Raw genomic sequence first — 14,634 nt, 5'->3', positions numbered from 1 at the left:
CTGTAAATGTTCAGTGCAACAATTAAAATGTTTTATGCGACTTACAGCTGCTTTTTTTAAGGTCATGTTAAAATGTCGGCCTGCAGGAGTTAATGAGATGGCTGAATTGAAGAGAATGAATGCGTGTGAGGGAGGAGGATCCAGTTTCTCCCAGTGAGGGATCACTTTGACTGCCGTGGATTCGGTTTCTCCATCCCTGTTGACTCTTGCTTCATGGACAACCGTCACTCTCTACAATTTCTTATTTGCACCTTTATGATCTTTTAATGCTTTCCAGCTTCCAGCTAAACTCATGGTGATCTCCACGTTGCACCGCGGCGTCGTGTTACCTTCCTTGGGGCGTAATGGCCTCATAAGATGCCTTCGCTGTGGAAACGGATAACATTCTCGGTCGCCTCGGTTCTGTGTATCACCTCGGTGGCCCTGCTTGTCGTGGCCCTGGCCACAGAGAAGTGGGTCACTGGCCGGATCCTGTGCAAGACGGGGGCAGAGATAGTGAACGCGTCCCACCCAGAGATGGACCAATTCATCGGAGACATTTACTACGGTCTGTTCCAGGGAGGAAAGACTAAAAAGTGCGGGCTAGGAAACAGGCGTTCCAAAATCTACAGTAAGATTTGCCCCATTTTGTTAAATAACTGGTGGGTTTGCAGTCAGATCTATCACAATATGACTCTGTCTGTATAAGATACAGTTATGAATAGTCCCAAATTGATATTTAATTGTTCTATTAAAATGTCTGATTATTTCTATGACTATTCAGACTGAGAAAAATATCTTTTCAATGACTATGAAGACTCTCATTCATCCAGGTTGATTCCATCATAGTAGTGGGTTTAATTGCTGTCATCTGGACTTAGTTTTTAAAGTTGAAGATGTTTTACCTCTCATCCAAAAGGCTTTGTCAATTGACAAAAAATTCTTATGTAGTTTCATTTATCCATTCTATCACACGTCTATCTATCAGCATTTGAAATAAGGAAAAACCTCCTTACAGCAAGAAGGTCTGGTTCAAATCACGACTGAGTTCTCTCCGTGTGATGTTCTATGTTCTCCCGCATCTGGCTTCCTTCAACAGTTCAAAACACATCAACGTTAGAAAATAGGATCCTCGTAATCTGCAGTAAACCACACAATCAGTAGGTAGACCAAAAATTCTCTGTTTAAAACCAAACCATATGTGACATCGTTGAAACGAATCGAAGGGAAAGTAAATGGTTGCATCCCCCCTGCCAGAGATGGACTGAGCAGTTGGAGGACCCAGGTGAACAATAACATGGCCTCTTCTGCAGCAGTTGTATCAGTCTGTCTATTTTTGTCCACGTTTGGACAGTATCAGTGTCAAGGATCCAAATGTTTTGATCATTATCTGAAAACTGAAATCCCATTTAAATAATGAACATATGTATTATATCTACATTATTATTATTTTTTTTTTTTTTTCTTGGGAAAAAACGTTGAATTTGTTGAATGCGCTTATTTGTTACCCACTCACTTTATGGTAGGAACAAATTATGGGCTTTTCTTTCATTTGTCAGGTTTTACTAAAGAGGAAAAAAGAAACAAAAAATACTTGAATGACAGAACAAAACAGTATCCTATAGTGGCGTCATTAAAAGAATAGATTAGTCTTTCCTCTCATTTTTTGTCTTTTTTGTCATGTTTGACTTTCTTTATCTTCTTCTTGAGTTTCTTAAAATATTTTTTTGTTCTGTTTTGCTTTTCTTCCTGCACTGTAGAAAGTGTGGCTTTAAATGTCTTACTTGATTTTTGCCTTTTCCTTTTCACACTTCATCCCCCCAATCTCTTGGAGGTCTCTCTGCTTGCTGAATTGCTGTTGATGGAATAGTACAATGCTGCAGAAGGACAAGGGGGGACTAAACCCTTTTGCACAACCAGTCTTATGTCATATCAATGATTTAAATTTTTGTCATGACAGAGTTAGATAATTATAGGAATGGAATATATTTTAGACATTTTTATTATATCTACAACTCAGCCCAGGCAAATGAAGAACAAAAATTCTGAATTTTTAGTTTTGTTGTTGTTATTGTTGTTTTTCAATACACAAATCACCAAAACAAAACTGTGACCCAAAAATCACGATTTGAACTGAACTGTGGGAAAAGTGATTTGTTGCCTCCCTTTCAGATGGTCGACAAAAGCCTCATGTTCTGCTCAACTTTTACGTACTTGATTCTCATTGAAAGCACATCAATTTTTTACTTGTACAACCAGTAATTGTTAAACTTACTTAGTTGTGTATTTTAGGTTTATGAGGACTAAATTCAACTTTTATCGGCTGTGCTGTTTTTGATTCCACAGTTTTTCCCAATCTGGTGAAGACATTGAATGGTGGCCTTCACATGATGGTGATCCTTTTCCTGCTGGTGGCTGTGGGTTTTGCACTGGTCAGTCTGTCCTTTTGCATTTATAATGCACGCAAGGTTCCATACCAGAGCATCAAAGGTCACAAGGGACTCTATCTGTGGAACTTCATAGCTGGTAAGAGTTCATGCTTTTCTGATGATCTTTATGAAACTTTGGAATCTTTCTTACTTTGAAAAAAAATCCTGTTCCTGCTCTGACAGAACCTCCCTTGTGCTTCCAGCTTTTTTTGCCTCCCTGGCTGTTTTGTGTTTCCTGGCTGCCGTGAGACATCACAGTCTGACAGAGCGGGTGGCAAACCACAAAGAAAACCTTTTTGTTCTTGTCGTTCTGGGCGACTCTCTGGACTGGTCTTTCTGGCTTGGTGTTGGCAGCATTGGGACTCACTTTGCCGTCTGTGGAGTGGTTGCCATGAGTCGCATTAAGCTCCCCAAACCAGAGATGAAGAAGCCGGAAGAACCCACTGTGTCTTCAGTGGACCTGCTCTACTGAGGAACAGATTAGTCATCGGTTGTTTTTCCCTAACCTGTGGCTGAAAAGAGTAACGCACAACGCTGAGAGGAGACTCCGACCCATTCTGTGCCAATGACCTTTTTAGTGAGCTGTGTGGTTGTTTGCCTGAGAGCAGCCTCATCCCAACTGTTCATGCAAATTCTGTCAAGATTTTTAAATAAAAACACGTTTCTCGAATCATTTCAAAGATGTAAAATGAAAACTTGTAGTAACTTCTAAAACCTCAAAATATAGGCACTTATTGTTTACCCATGCAGCTACTGAACATGGGGATTAGTAAGCCCTTTTTAGTCACAACAACTTCATTATTACTCACTCTACTTTCTGACAAACACTAATATCTTTGAATCCTCAGGAAATCTGGGCATTTGTTTTCTTTATCCATTGACATTAGCATTTTCTCAGCTGTTTTGCATCAATAACAATACTGAACATGGTGAAATGTAGTGCAAGCAGACTACATCGTGTTCAGTTTATTCTTAGAGTAAGTCTTTTTAACCACCCATCCATACCGGCATCATCCTGTTGGGAAAAAAATATTAGCAAGGCTATCAGTTTAGAATTTGTGCACAAATTGGAGAGCACTAAAACAAGGTCAAAAGAAGAAGAAGCTGCCCTTTTTTATTTGGTCTTTAGCACCTGTATGTAAATGGAAGCGTAAAACCTTCAATATGGACACAACACTGATATTTTTGTTGAAGTATTCATAAGTTGCATGAAATTTAAAATTAGAATTGTGATGAGTAAGGTCTCAGAGATTGCTCTTTTTGTGAAATGGCAGGTCACACCCTGTTTGATGATCACCATGAGTTTATTGCAGGAGCTACATATATTGACAGAGGACCACACACTCAACATATTCAAGGGAATGTGATGGGGAAAGATGTTTAGGCCAAAATAAATATTGTGACCTAAAAAAGAAATAGGTTTTTGTCCTTTAAGTGTAAGGTCACCTATAGAGGAGCTCAACTTTCAGTATTTTTTCAAAATTGAGACTGAGAATTCTGTAGTTGCAGAATTGGATAATAGTTTTTCACATTACAATTCATAAGACTGAGAAGTTTAGCTTGGTGTGTAATTCAGCTGTGTAGTTCAGGAGCTTGACATGATAAGAAGTTGTATTGTTTGGTTGCACAAGACCAGGAACAAAAATCTTCAAATACAACACATTTCCAAGAAAGATGATTGATCATTCTTTAACAAATAAGCATTTTTGACATGCTGCATTATTCAGTGTGGTGAATCTATGAGTGTAAATAATGTGTAAAACGTCCATATTGTATGTCTGTTGTATCTTTTCTGTCAAATAATTCAAATAAAATCGTTAGTTTATTGTTTATTAAATTCTATATAAGTTTAATTAACTTATAACAATGTATTATCATTTGTGTTTTATATTGTCGTTTGTTTTTGCAGGATTAGTGTCCGCCGCCAGGTGGCGACAAACGACTGTTACGTGACACAGAGCGGCGATTAGTCGATGACGTAGTATACATGCGACACCGGCTTTCACGTGCGGATTTTCGACCTTTACACTAGAAATCTTTCATTTCATTTTGATCGGACGCATGTCCCGCAGGTGACAATGCTTCTGGTTGGAAGAACTGTGCAGACAGTAGTCCGGAGAAACCTCTGCAGACCATTTTCTGCTTCAAAGAATTACCTGCACGAGCGGAAAGTGAGTAGTTCTAGTCCAGGATCATGTCTCGAATGCAACAGACTGCAAGGGGAGCTAGGATGTGGATCCTCCGATGCGCTAACTTTAATAGATAGGCTGAACGCTTAGAGAATATCTTCTATTTTTCTAGGGTCTGGTGCTTGGAGTATTTGAGGATGAAGGAGAAGAGGGCCGCCTTCAACTGACAGAAGCAGCAGCACACTTTAATCAGTCTGTATCCGGAAAACTTTCAGAACTGCTGCAGATGTGAGTATTTTGTGTCCCCTGGTTTGTTTCAAGTGGCAATTTATTTAGCCTATTTTTTTATTTTTTACTGTTGAGAGCTTCTGCTTGCTTCTGTATGTAAGTTTTTTTTCCACCCACAAGAACAAGTGATGTGAAATTCTCAAATGACTATTCAATTTTGAAAATAGATTTTGTAACTGCCAAGTCAATGGTTGCAAGTTGATCATTTAAGACGTGCATATCACTTTGACTTATGGGTGAAAACAACTTCCCTACGTCTGAACAATTGTTCAACGATAGTTTCCTTGAAACTTTTTTTGTTGTTTTTACACAGGACTGCCAGTCTGTTTAAATTTGTTTTTACGTAATTTGAAAACATGCATTAGGCATTGTAGGTCAAATAAATTAGACACAATTTTAATAATAAATGGTAGGCCTGCACAATATACCGCAAATTTATCGTTATCGCGACATCAAGCTGTGCAATATGCATACTGCAAAAGACGGCGAAAATCGCAATAAATGGTTACCTTGACCCTTGTGCTATCCTAGGCACTTTACCATTGGGAGTTGGGTCATCTAGACCCACTAGACAGTGCTCTGAACCTTTCTTCTTCAATGATTTGTGATCTTCACTGGTGTCCATGGATTACATGAAATCTTTCCACCTTTATCCTCCTTTGTCATGGTAGGAAAAACACGTCAAAGTAAGGGGGGTCATCTAAGATAGCACAAGGGTTAAATGTGCTAAAACAAACTCATGGCAGCTTGAAATATTGAATAAATGAAATAAATCCCTTTATGCATTTAACCAATCGGAAGGACCCGTTTACGCTGTTGATCAATCAAATGAGCCCTTTTATGTTTGATGTTTGCCTCCTACGTCGACGAGGGTCATTTGGACTATAATTTTTATACTGTTGCATTGAAATGGAAATTATGTTTTTGGTTGGTTTGACATTTGTTTATATACCGCAAATTATATCGTTATCGCAATATTAATCACCAATATCGCATATCGCGAGTTTTCCTCATATCGTGCAGCCCTAATAAATGGTATCTTCTTTTTTTTTAAAGCCATCTTGAAAATTCAGGAATGATTTTGAGAAGCATTTTTTACAATCTCTTGTCTTAGTTTTTGCACTGTGCAAGATTTTTAAACATTTGTTTTAATGTATATTTAAACAGAAATAATTGAATGCTTTTTTTTGGGGGGGGGGGGGGGGGGGGGGGGGGGGCTGATGTTATTCGCCCTTATTTGTGTGCGACCAGCACAAAAAAATGATGGAAATTCATGTTGGACACACATCTCTGCCGTATTTAAGTATATTTATGAAAAATGAAAATAGTTGGGATTCATTTTGAAAATGCTCTAACTTTATTGGAATATGGATTATAAATTTATTTATTTATTTGCTAAATACTAAAATTTGTGCTACTAAAATGTGTTTTTCTAGCTCTGGACCAAAGCTCAAAAAAGGCAAAAGCAGAATATTTTATGGAATTCACAAGGTATAAAATATGCCACACTAGTATCCTAAACCTTTTGTCTTTCTGACTTCTGAGTACGGTAACTTTGCTGTTCTCTCTGCAGGACTTCCCATGTGTAGCAGTAGTTGGTTTGGGCAAAAACGATGCAGGTGTGTGTGGGGCTGAGAACTGGGACACCAGCAAGGAGAGCATTAGACAAGGAATGGCTGGTAAGACATAGTTCTTCAAGTGGACTCGTACACTTAGTCCTTATTTTCCTGAGATTTCCTAAGATCGGCGACCGGGTAGCTCGGTTGGTAAGGTGAGAGGTTGTCATGCAGCAATCCAGGGTTCGATTCCCAGAATTCCCGAATGAGCAATGGTACTGCAATATCAGTGGCGAGCAATTAACATCACCCAGTGATGGGCAATGCCCTTAACGCCACTGCAGCTCACCGCTCCCCCAGGGGATGGGTCATAATTTCCCCATTGTGGGATAAATTAAGTATCAATTTATTTATTTTTTATTTTTTTATTTGTCCAGCTGGCTGCCAGTTACTTCAGGAACTAGAGTTGAACTCGGTTGAGGTGGACGGGTGCGGCGATGCCCAGTCGGCGGCAGAAGGAGCCACGCTGGGTCTGTTTCACTTTGACCAACTAAAGTCCAAGAAGAAGACCAAAGTATCACTGCAGCTCCATGGAAGGTACCCTGAAAGAACCTTCCTCTGTGATTTTAACGGAGCATTCTTAATTTTTTTGCTCATTATAAACCAGAAACTTGGGTGCAGTGATGGACTGTCCTTAATTTTGATGAACACCTTAAGGCAGTCAAAAAAATAATCAGCCCACTATCATCTTCAAGACCCACTACGATAATAATTGTGTTTTTAACACCTTCTTGTGGCATTTTTTAGAGTACATATATTTAAAATGAGTTTTTTTTTTTGTTCAAATCGTTGTGTGTGGGAAAAAATGCCAGTTGGGAAAGATTTTATTCATGGCATAGAAAATACACTGGGGTGCTCTGCACCCCAACAGGGAGGGGATGGGGGGGTGGGGTTGCTACACCCTGCCCACAAATCAGAGGTGAATTTCTAAGTCTTTCTGCTGCTCTGCAGAAACTATGAAAATGGCGCAAGTGTTGTGATTTTGGCTAAAATCGGCATAATGACAGTTGAAAGAATTTCAAAGTAGAACAAAAGATGGTTGGAGTGGGACTTCAAAAATATTTCAATGAGAAAAGATCAGAAAACTAAGCAGAACCTGGAAAAACTAGTTCATTCATTCATCGTTGGACAACTAAACAACTGTAGCAGTGCTTTTACAGGACTACCAAAAAAGCGACAAAAAACTGCCGATTATTCAGAACTCTGCTTCTTGGGTTCTCACTAGTACCAACAAAGTAGACCACGTGAGTCCCGTTCTGAGGTCTTTACACAGCCTGGCTGTCTGTCTGCCTGCCAGAGGATAAACTTTAAAGTTCTGTTGCTGGTTTGTAAATCTTTGAGGGGTGTAGCACCAAATACATCACTGACCTCCTGACCCAGTATGTAGCAGCCAGACCTCTTGGGTCATTTGGATCCGGACTGTGTCAGTACCTAGAGTCAAAACCAAACACGGAGAAGCTGCTTTCAGCTTCTATCCTTCACATATCTGGAACAGACTTCTGGAAATCCTGAGAGCAGCAGAAACACTAATAAAAAAAAAAAAATTTAAAATCATATTTAAGTCCCACTCCGATCATCTTTTGATCCAATGTAAAAGCATTCTAAGGCTACGTTCACACTGCAGGGCTTAATGCTCAATTCCGATTTTTTTGAAAAAATCCGAATTGTTTGCTAGACCGTTCACATTTCCAAGTAAATCCGAAGTTTTGTGATCTCCAGTGTGACCGTGACACGACCCAAACGAGACCCGCATGCGCAGAAGCCAGAAGAATACTCAACGGTGAACGACGTCACTTGTTGTTTGCGGAGCAAACGTTAACAATGGATGTCAACAACAGTGTCAAAGCGGAGCTCTTTTTGTAATATTAAATTTATTTTCACAAAGGAGCAGCACAATTACAATCTTCTCATTTTAAGAAGGCATTGGAGTCGGGATCGTCTGTACCCACTGTTGTGGAAGAGGAATGTGTATGTGCTGGGGCCGCGCGCCCGCGTGTGTGTGTGCAAGCGCGTGCCGCGATAGAGAATAGGACGGTAATAAAAGAAGGTTTCCCCCAAAATAAATGCTATGGACTCTTTATTAACCCGTTCTGGAGAATCTAGGGATCAGAACAGGGAGGAGGAGCAGGATCGCCTCGGGTCCCCCGCGCTTCTGAGCACGTCGGAAAGGGGAGAAAGAAAAAAAAGTTATCGCGGTAAAGGTTCAACACCACGCTCTGTCATTTATCTGGAATTTTTTTCAAAAACCGCCCAGTTGCGATAAGAGCCCTGGAGTTTGGCCTGAAAAGAGCGATCAGCCCAAATATTAATCCAATCGGGGATCTCGCTTCCCTTCCACTGACTGATCTCAGCAGCATCGTCCACCATGGTTAATGTTTACGTTCTCGTTCCCGCCTACTTCAACGCAAAATGATGACGTTTGTTGCGTGTCGATGACGTACAGTTCGGAATCAAGTCGCCTGGCCGGTCAGACGGCGGTCGCAATTGAAAAGATCGGCTACAATTCGGAATCAGGACGGTAAATCCACGGGGCCTGGGTCGCAATTGAAAAGATCGGATCTGTGTCATTCAGACTGTCATGAAAAGATCGGAATTGGGCCGCTTAGGGGCAAAAAATTCGGAATTGGGTCGTTTCAGCCTGCAGTGTGAACGTAGCCAAAGTGTGCTTTTAATTATAATTGTGCCGTTTTATGTATTAAATTGAAAAAACCTTTGAACATAGTTTCCACAGAGCGCTGGTAAATCATTAGAAATTCGACTTCATTGTAGGCGGAACCGTTGGCGTGGAGCAACCCCACCCCCACTTCCAGTCACCCATCTGTTTACATTCTCTCCTGCTAGCTTACGGCCCTTCACAACCCCAACCTAACATTACCGGTCCAACAGAAATGGTGAGCAATATCGTAGCTATCCAGCTGTACGGTTTTAAGCCAGATGTCAGCTCAGACGAGGAAAACAAAGACGTATATTGATCCATTTGTCAGCAAGTGGATGCATCAGAATGGAGCGGAGCAGGGAGCTTGTGTTCTGCCCAGCTTATTTTCTACGTAACAACTACACTCTTTTTTTTTCTTCTTTTTTTTGCAAATTGCTGTTTTTCGTCTGCTCCTGATTCATCATGATTTAAATAAAGAAATACTCAGAAATGCAATTTTTGGCTTAATTTGCTTTCGATATGTCCTCCATTATCAGAAAAAGTGCCACAAGAACATGTAAAAAAAGAAAAAATCAATTTTCATCAGAATAGGTTTTTAAAGACCCACCTACTCTGAGCTGAATTTGATTAGTTTTATTCAAAAGTTGACATCTCCACAGTTACTTTAAGCTTTCTTTAAACTTTGTTTAAAAATGTATTTCAGTGGCTTTCAAATTTCTCTTTTAATGTTTTCTGTAAAGCACTTTGAATTTTCTTTAAACCCAGAATGTGGTATACAAATAATCTCGCCTTGCCTAACGTTTTTCATTTTGCCAGTGCTGATGCTGAAGGCTGGGAGAAGGGTATTACTTATGCTGAGGGCCAAAATCTGGCCCGACTTCTCATGGAGGCTCCTGCCAATCACATGACTCCCACTGCTTTTGCCAACATTATCGAGGAGAAACTAGCCCCACATGCCGAACGCGTCACAATCAATAAGAGGTTAGTATTGTCTGTGTGTTAGTTGGAAAGCAAAAAAGAAAATATGACAACAATGAAATCATTTGCTTTCAGACCCCAGGACTGGATCAAGGAGCAGCAGATGGGAGCCTTCCTCAGTGTGTCCAAAGGTTCAGAGGAGCCTCCGGTCTTTTTGGAGCTTCATTACAACGGGTCACCTGACAGTAAAGAGCCACCCCTGCTGCTCGTGGGCAAGGGCATCACATTTGACAGGTAAACACTTCACATCTTTTTGTACCTACTTGTATGCATAAAAACTATTTGATGTCCTTGAAACGACTTGTTTGCTCTCTGTATTTGTAGCGGTGGTATTTCCCTCAAGCCCTCTCCCTCCATGGACGCAATGAGAGCCGACATGGGTGGAGCTGCCACGGTGTGTGCATCCATCGTCACAGCAGCAGCTCTGAAGCTGCCAGTCAACATTATTGGTGAGCTCCCTGGTGGCAAAAACTCTCCAAGATGGTTTGGTTTCAGTTAGAAAACATTTATTTTTTGTCTAAAGAAAATAAACGGAGATTCCTCAAAGAAGTAAGAACCTCTTCAGAATGATGGGGTGTGCTACCACCACTAAAGAATCACACGATAAACAGAAAAGCAACAAAAAGCAGTCATAGTTTAATAGCAGCCATAAAGGAGAGTTTGAATAAGTCAAAGAAATACTGTCTGCTGTGACTCACTCAGGTCTGGCTCCACTTTGTGAGAACATGCCTAGTGGAAAGGCTACCAAACCCGGTGATGTGGTTACTGCCAAGAATGGGAAAACCATCCAGGTGGGTGGAGCTGTAATTACACTTCTGAATGCAATCCACAAAAATGTTTTGTTTTTAATCGGTATGCAATGCCCCAGTGTTTTTTAGCCCGTTTTTTTTCTCTTTTTTTTTTACTACACATATAGTATGAATATTGTTGATCATTTTGATGAGAATTCGTTTTGACTACCATAATGCAGTTGGGTAAAATGAAAACTTTGAGGATGTGTCATATTTAGTTTTTTCATATATTTGTCAATGCTTTTGTTTATTTCCAAGGTTTGATATGCATTTTTGATGTTCAGAAGGTTAGCTGTCAGAATAACATCTGTAAATGTGTCAATTGTCAACTCATTATTTATATATAAATAATTGTTCAGTCAAGTTCCATGACTGGGTTTTTGGCCGCCAAGGCACCCGCCTCTGACTGCCACCCGGCCCCTTTTGAGGTCTCCTATGGGTGGTGGGCCCATGGGAGAGTGGTCCCACATCGCTCCTTCGCGCTGTGCCTGACTGGGGCCCGTGGGGAGAGCCCCGGTCACCAGGCGCTCGCCTGCGAGCCCCAACCCCAGGCCTGGCTCCATAATGGGGTCCCGGTGATGCCAATCCGGGGGACGCATTTGTCGGTGTGTTCCAACTACCGGGAATCACACTCCTCAGCCTCCCTGGGAAAGCTTATGTCAGGGTACTGGAGAGGAGAGTCCAACTTCAGATCCAGGAACAACAGTTCGGTTTCCGTCCTGGTTGTGGAACAGTGGACCAGCTGTACAGCTCTTTAGGGTGCTGAAGGGTTTGTGGGAGTTCGCTCTTCCAGTCCAGATGTGTTTTGTGGATTTGGAGAAGGCGTTCGATCGCGACCCCCGTGGTGTCCTGTGGAGGGTGCTCTGGGAGTATGGGGTCCGGGGAGCCTTACTGACGGTTGTCCGTGTCTGTATGACCAGAGCAAGAGCTTGGTTCGCATAGCCGGCAGTAAGTCAGACCTGTTCCCGGTGCATGTTGGACTCTTGCAGGACTGCCCTTTATCACTGATTCTGTTCATAGTTTTTATGGACAGAATTTCTAGGCACAGCCAGGGGCCGGAGGGGGACTGGTTTGGGGACGACAGTATTTGCCCTTTGCAGATGATGTTGTCCTGTTGGCTTCATCGAGCCAGGACCTCCAGCGGGCATTGGGGTGGTTTACGGCAGAGTGTGAAGCGGCTGGGATGAGGGTCAGCACCGCTAAATCTGAGGCCATGGTACTCGACTGGAGAAAGTTAGTTTGCCAGCTCTTGGTGGGTGGAGTGTCCCTGCCCCAGGTGGAGGAGGACTGACAAGTGGATTGGAGCGTCATCCGTAGTTATGCGGTCACTGTACCGGTCCTTTGTGGTGAAGAAAGAGCTGAGCCAAAAAGCAAAGCTCTCAATTTACTGGTCGATCTTTGTTCCAATACCCACCTATGGTCATGAGCTCTAGGTCATGGCCGAAAGAATAAGGTCCCAAATACATGCGGCTGGAATGAGCTTCCTCCGTAGGGTGGCTGGGCGCTCCCTTAGAGATGGGGTGAGAAACTAAGTAAACTGCGGAGAGCTCGGAGTAGAACCGCTTTTCTTTCAGATTGAAAGGAGCCAGTTGAGGTGGCTCGGGGATCTAATCTGGATGCCTCCTGGACGCCTCCCTGGAGAGGTGTTCCGGGTCCCACTGTGCAAAGGCCCCAGGGAAGACCCAGGACACGCTGGAGAGACTACGTCTCTCTGCTGGCCTGCCTCTGCTCGCCTCGGGGTACCCCCAGAGGAGCTGGGGGAAGTGGCCGGGGTGAGGGAAGTCTGGGCATCTTTGCTTAGACTGCTGCCCCCATAACCTGGTCCTGGATAAGCGGAGGAAGATGGATGGATGGATAATAATTCAGCTAAATAGGGGGGGTGAACTCTGATCTGAAGATCCTAGGTACGATTCCTGCCCTGCCCGCCCATTTGTCGAAGTGTCCTTGGGCAAGACACTGAACTCGTCATTGCTCTTGGTGGTTATAGGTTGGTGCCAGTGTTCAGCAGCAGAGCCGCCATCAGTGTGTGTGCGTGCGCACGCCTGGTGTGTGTGTGAGACTATTCGACTGTAAAGCGCTTTGGGCCTTTCGAAGATGGTATAATAGTGCCATGCCACTTATCATTTGTAGCTGAACTGGGTTTTTGTTTGTTGTTGTTTTTGTTTGATAGGTTGATAATACAGATGCTGAAGGCAGACTGATTCTCGCTGATGCTCTGTGTTATGGACATAGTTTCAACCCCAGAGCCATTGTCAATGTCGCCACTTTAACAGGTAGGATCTCTTTTCGTTTTTCTCTTTTTTTTCTCTTTTGAAAAGTTGTTTAGCCTTCACAGTAACTCTCATCGGAGGTAAAAGTTAAAATGTGGTGATATATGATAGTGATTAAAATAAAACACTTGCTTATGTTTTTAGGTGCAATGGATGTAGCCCTCGGCTCAGCAGCAACTGGTGTCTTTACAAATTCTAATTGGCTCTGGGAGCAGCTGCACAAGGTACTGTTAGTGCAAAATACACCAGAAGAATGTGTCACTCTTGTATTTCCTCTGTTGAGTAATGAATGGTGTGTGCATGTATAGGCTAGTGTTGTGACAGGTGACAGAGTGTGGCGGATGCCTCTGTTCCAACACTACACCAAGCAGGTGACTGACAGCCAGCTGGCTGACCTTAACAACATCGGCAAGTACAGTCGGTACGTGTCTCCCTGCCGCTCATCATATTCCACTGAAGAGTCTGTTTGAGGTTGTTTCAGTCTGATGACCGTTGCTTTCCTGACAGCTCTGGTGGCGCATGCACAGCGGCGGCGTTTCTCAGGGAATTTGTCACAGCTCCTCACTGGGCTCATCTGGACATCGCTGGAGTGATGAGCAACAAAGATGAAATTCCCTACTTGAGGAAAGGCATGTCTGGAAGACCAACGCGCACGCTGGTGGAGTTCGCCGCAAGTCTGGCCCATGATGGCTGAGGATGTGAGAAACCAAAAGGTTTCACACCCAAGACATGTATGAACGTTATGCAGAGGAACAATTCAATATAAAAGCTACAAACACACAAACATGTTTAGTACAACAGGTTGGTTGAAATTGTGGTTTATAGTATTTTTAGCAATATTTTGTTCGACATTTTGTGTTTCACTTTTAATAAAAGTCTAATGTATGACTTAGTTGGCAATATCGTGGTTTTTACTGTGCATAGATTTAAACTATATTAAAGATTGACGCAAGTTCCTAATATCTTTATATACAATGAGATTAATTCAAAATGTCAAAATGATGTATTAATATACTCCTTTTAATTTAAAACAAATTGAAGGCTAGGAGTTCTCTTGAGAAATGAATTAAATAAATGTCTTTTGACTGAACTATAACAGCACAAAGGTGAGGAAAGACCTTCAAACCGCCATATTTGAAAAAAAAAAGGTTAATTCTTTTTTATTTGTGCACAGGTCTATTTTTATGGTTGTGTACTTTCTTTGGGGCGTTAATTTCTTATTATCATATTAATAAATGTTCTGTTTTTACTTTTGCATCTATTGACATCTTCAGTTTAATCTTTCTTGAACTGTAACCGAAAGCATTTTAGTTTATGTCCAGTTATAAATACAGGGCGTGTAAAAGGTCACAATTATTTCGAGGGAACGAATTACTATTTCTTAAGAAATAATTTGTTGTTGTTTTTTTATTTATCTATTTATTTTTTTATCCATGTCAGGTCATGGGCTCTGTATTAACTCTAAAATAGTTTAACTTCGACTCATCCAGAGTTTGCC

At 41.8% G+C, this 14,634-nt stretch overlaps 2 protein-coding genes across 2 annotated transcripts; both read left to right on the top strand.

Annotated features, from left to right (window-relative positions):
- Nucleotides 1–216: 216 nt before the first annotated feature.
- Nucleotides 217–3,078, top strand: LOC144990342 (clarin-2-like). Its single transcript, XM_078943533.1, has 3 exons — nucleotides 217–610; nucleotides 2,326–2,505; nucleotides 2,612–3,078. The coding sequence occupies exons 1-3, from the start codon at nucleotides 358–360 to the stop codon at nucleotides 2,878–2,880; spliced, it is 702 nt and encodes a 233-aa protein (XP_078799659.1). The 5' UTR covers nucleotides 217–357; the 3' UTR covers nucleotides 2,881–3,078.
- A 1,281-nt stretch (nucleotides 3,079–4,359) lies between these two features.
- On the top strand, nucleotides 4,360–14,028 carry LOC101160217 (cytosol aminopeptidase). The gene is made up of 13 exons (XM_004065946.5): nucleotides 4,360–4,579; nucleotides 4,710–4,825; nucleotides 6,262–6,316; nucleotides 6,399–6,504; nucleotides 6,819–6,978; nucleotides 9,914–10,078; nucleotides 10,151–10,309; nucleotides 10,400–10,524; nucleotides 10,778–10,866; nucleotides 13,037–13,139; nucleotides 13,281–13,360; nucleotides 13,445–13,557; nucleotides 13,644–14,028. The coding sequence occupies exons 1-13, from the start codon at nucleotides 4,487–4,489 to the stop codon at nucleotides 13,828–13,830; spliced, it is 1,551 nt and encodes a 516-aa protein (XP_004065994.4). The 5' UTR covers nucleotides 4,360–4,486; the 3' UTR covers nucleotides 13,831–14,028.
- Nucleotides 14,029–14,634: the final 606 nt, after the last annotated feature.

The sequence above is a fragment of the Oryzias latipes genome (genome assembly GCF_053564925.1).
Source record: "Oryzias latipes strain Hd-rR chromosome 1 unlocalized genomic scaffold, Olatipes_Hd-rR_3.1 chr1_Y".
NCBI lineage: Eukaryota > Metazoa > Chordata > Actinopteri > Beloniformes > Adrianichthyidae > Oryzias > Oryzias latipes.
The sequence above is the reverse complement of the archived record's forward strand: the minus strand, read 5'-3'. Positions and strand labels throughout refer to the sequence as shown.

Coding starts and splice junctions, on each gene's coding strand:
- LOC101160217 (XM_004065946.5), top strand. CDS start 4,487: ATGCTTCTGGTTGGAAGAACTGTGCAGACAGTAGTCCGGAGAAACCTC. Junction 10,525..10,777: donor GCTGCCAGTCAACATTATTG/GTGAGCTCCCTG, acceptor TGACTCACTCAG/GTCTGGCTCCACTTTGTGAG. Junction 10,867..13,036: donor AGAATGGGAAAACCATCCAG/GTGGGTGGAGCT, acceptor TTTGTTTGATAG/GTTGATAATACAGATGCTGA.
- LOC144990342 (XM_078943533.1), top strand. CDS start 358: ATGCCTTCGCTGTGGAAACGGATAACATTCTCGGTCGCCTCGGTTCTG. Junction 611..2,325: donor CAGGCGTTCCAAAATCTACA/GTAAGATTTGCC, acceptor TTGATTCCACAG/TTTTTCCCAATCTGGTGAAG. Junction 2,506..2,611: donor TCTGTGGAACTTCATAGCTG/GTAAGAGTTCAT, acceptor TTGTGCTTCCAG/CTTTTTTTGCCTCCCTGGCT.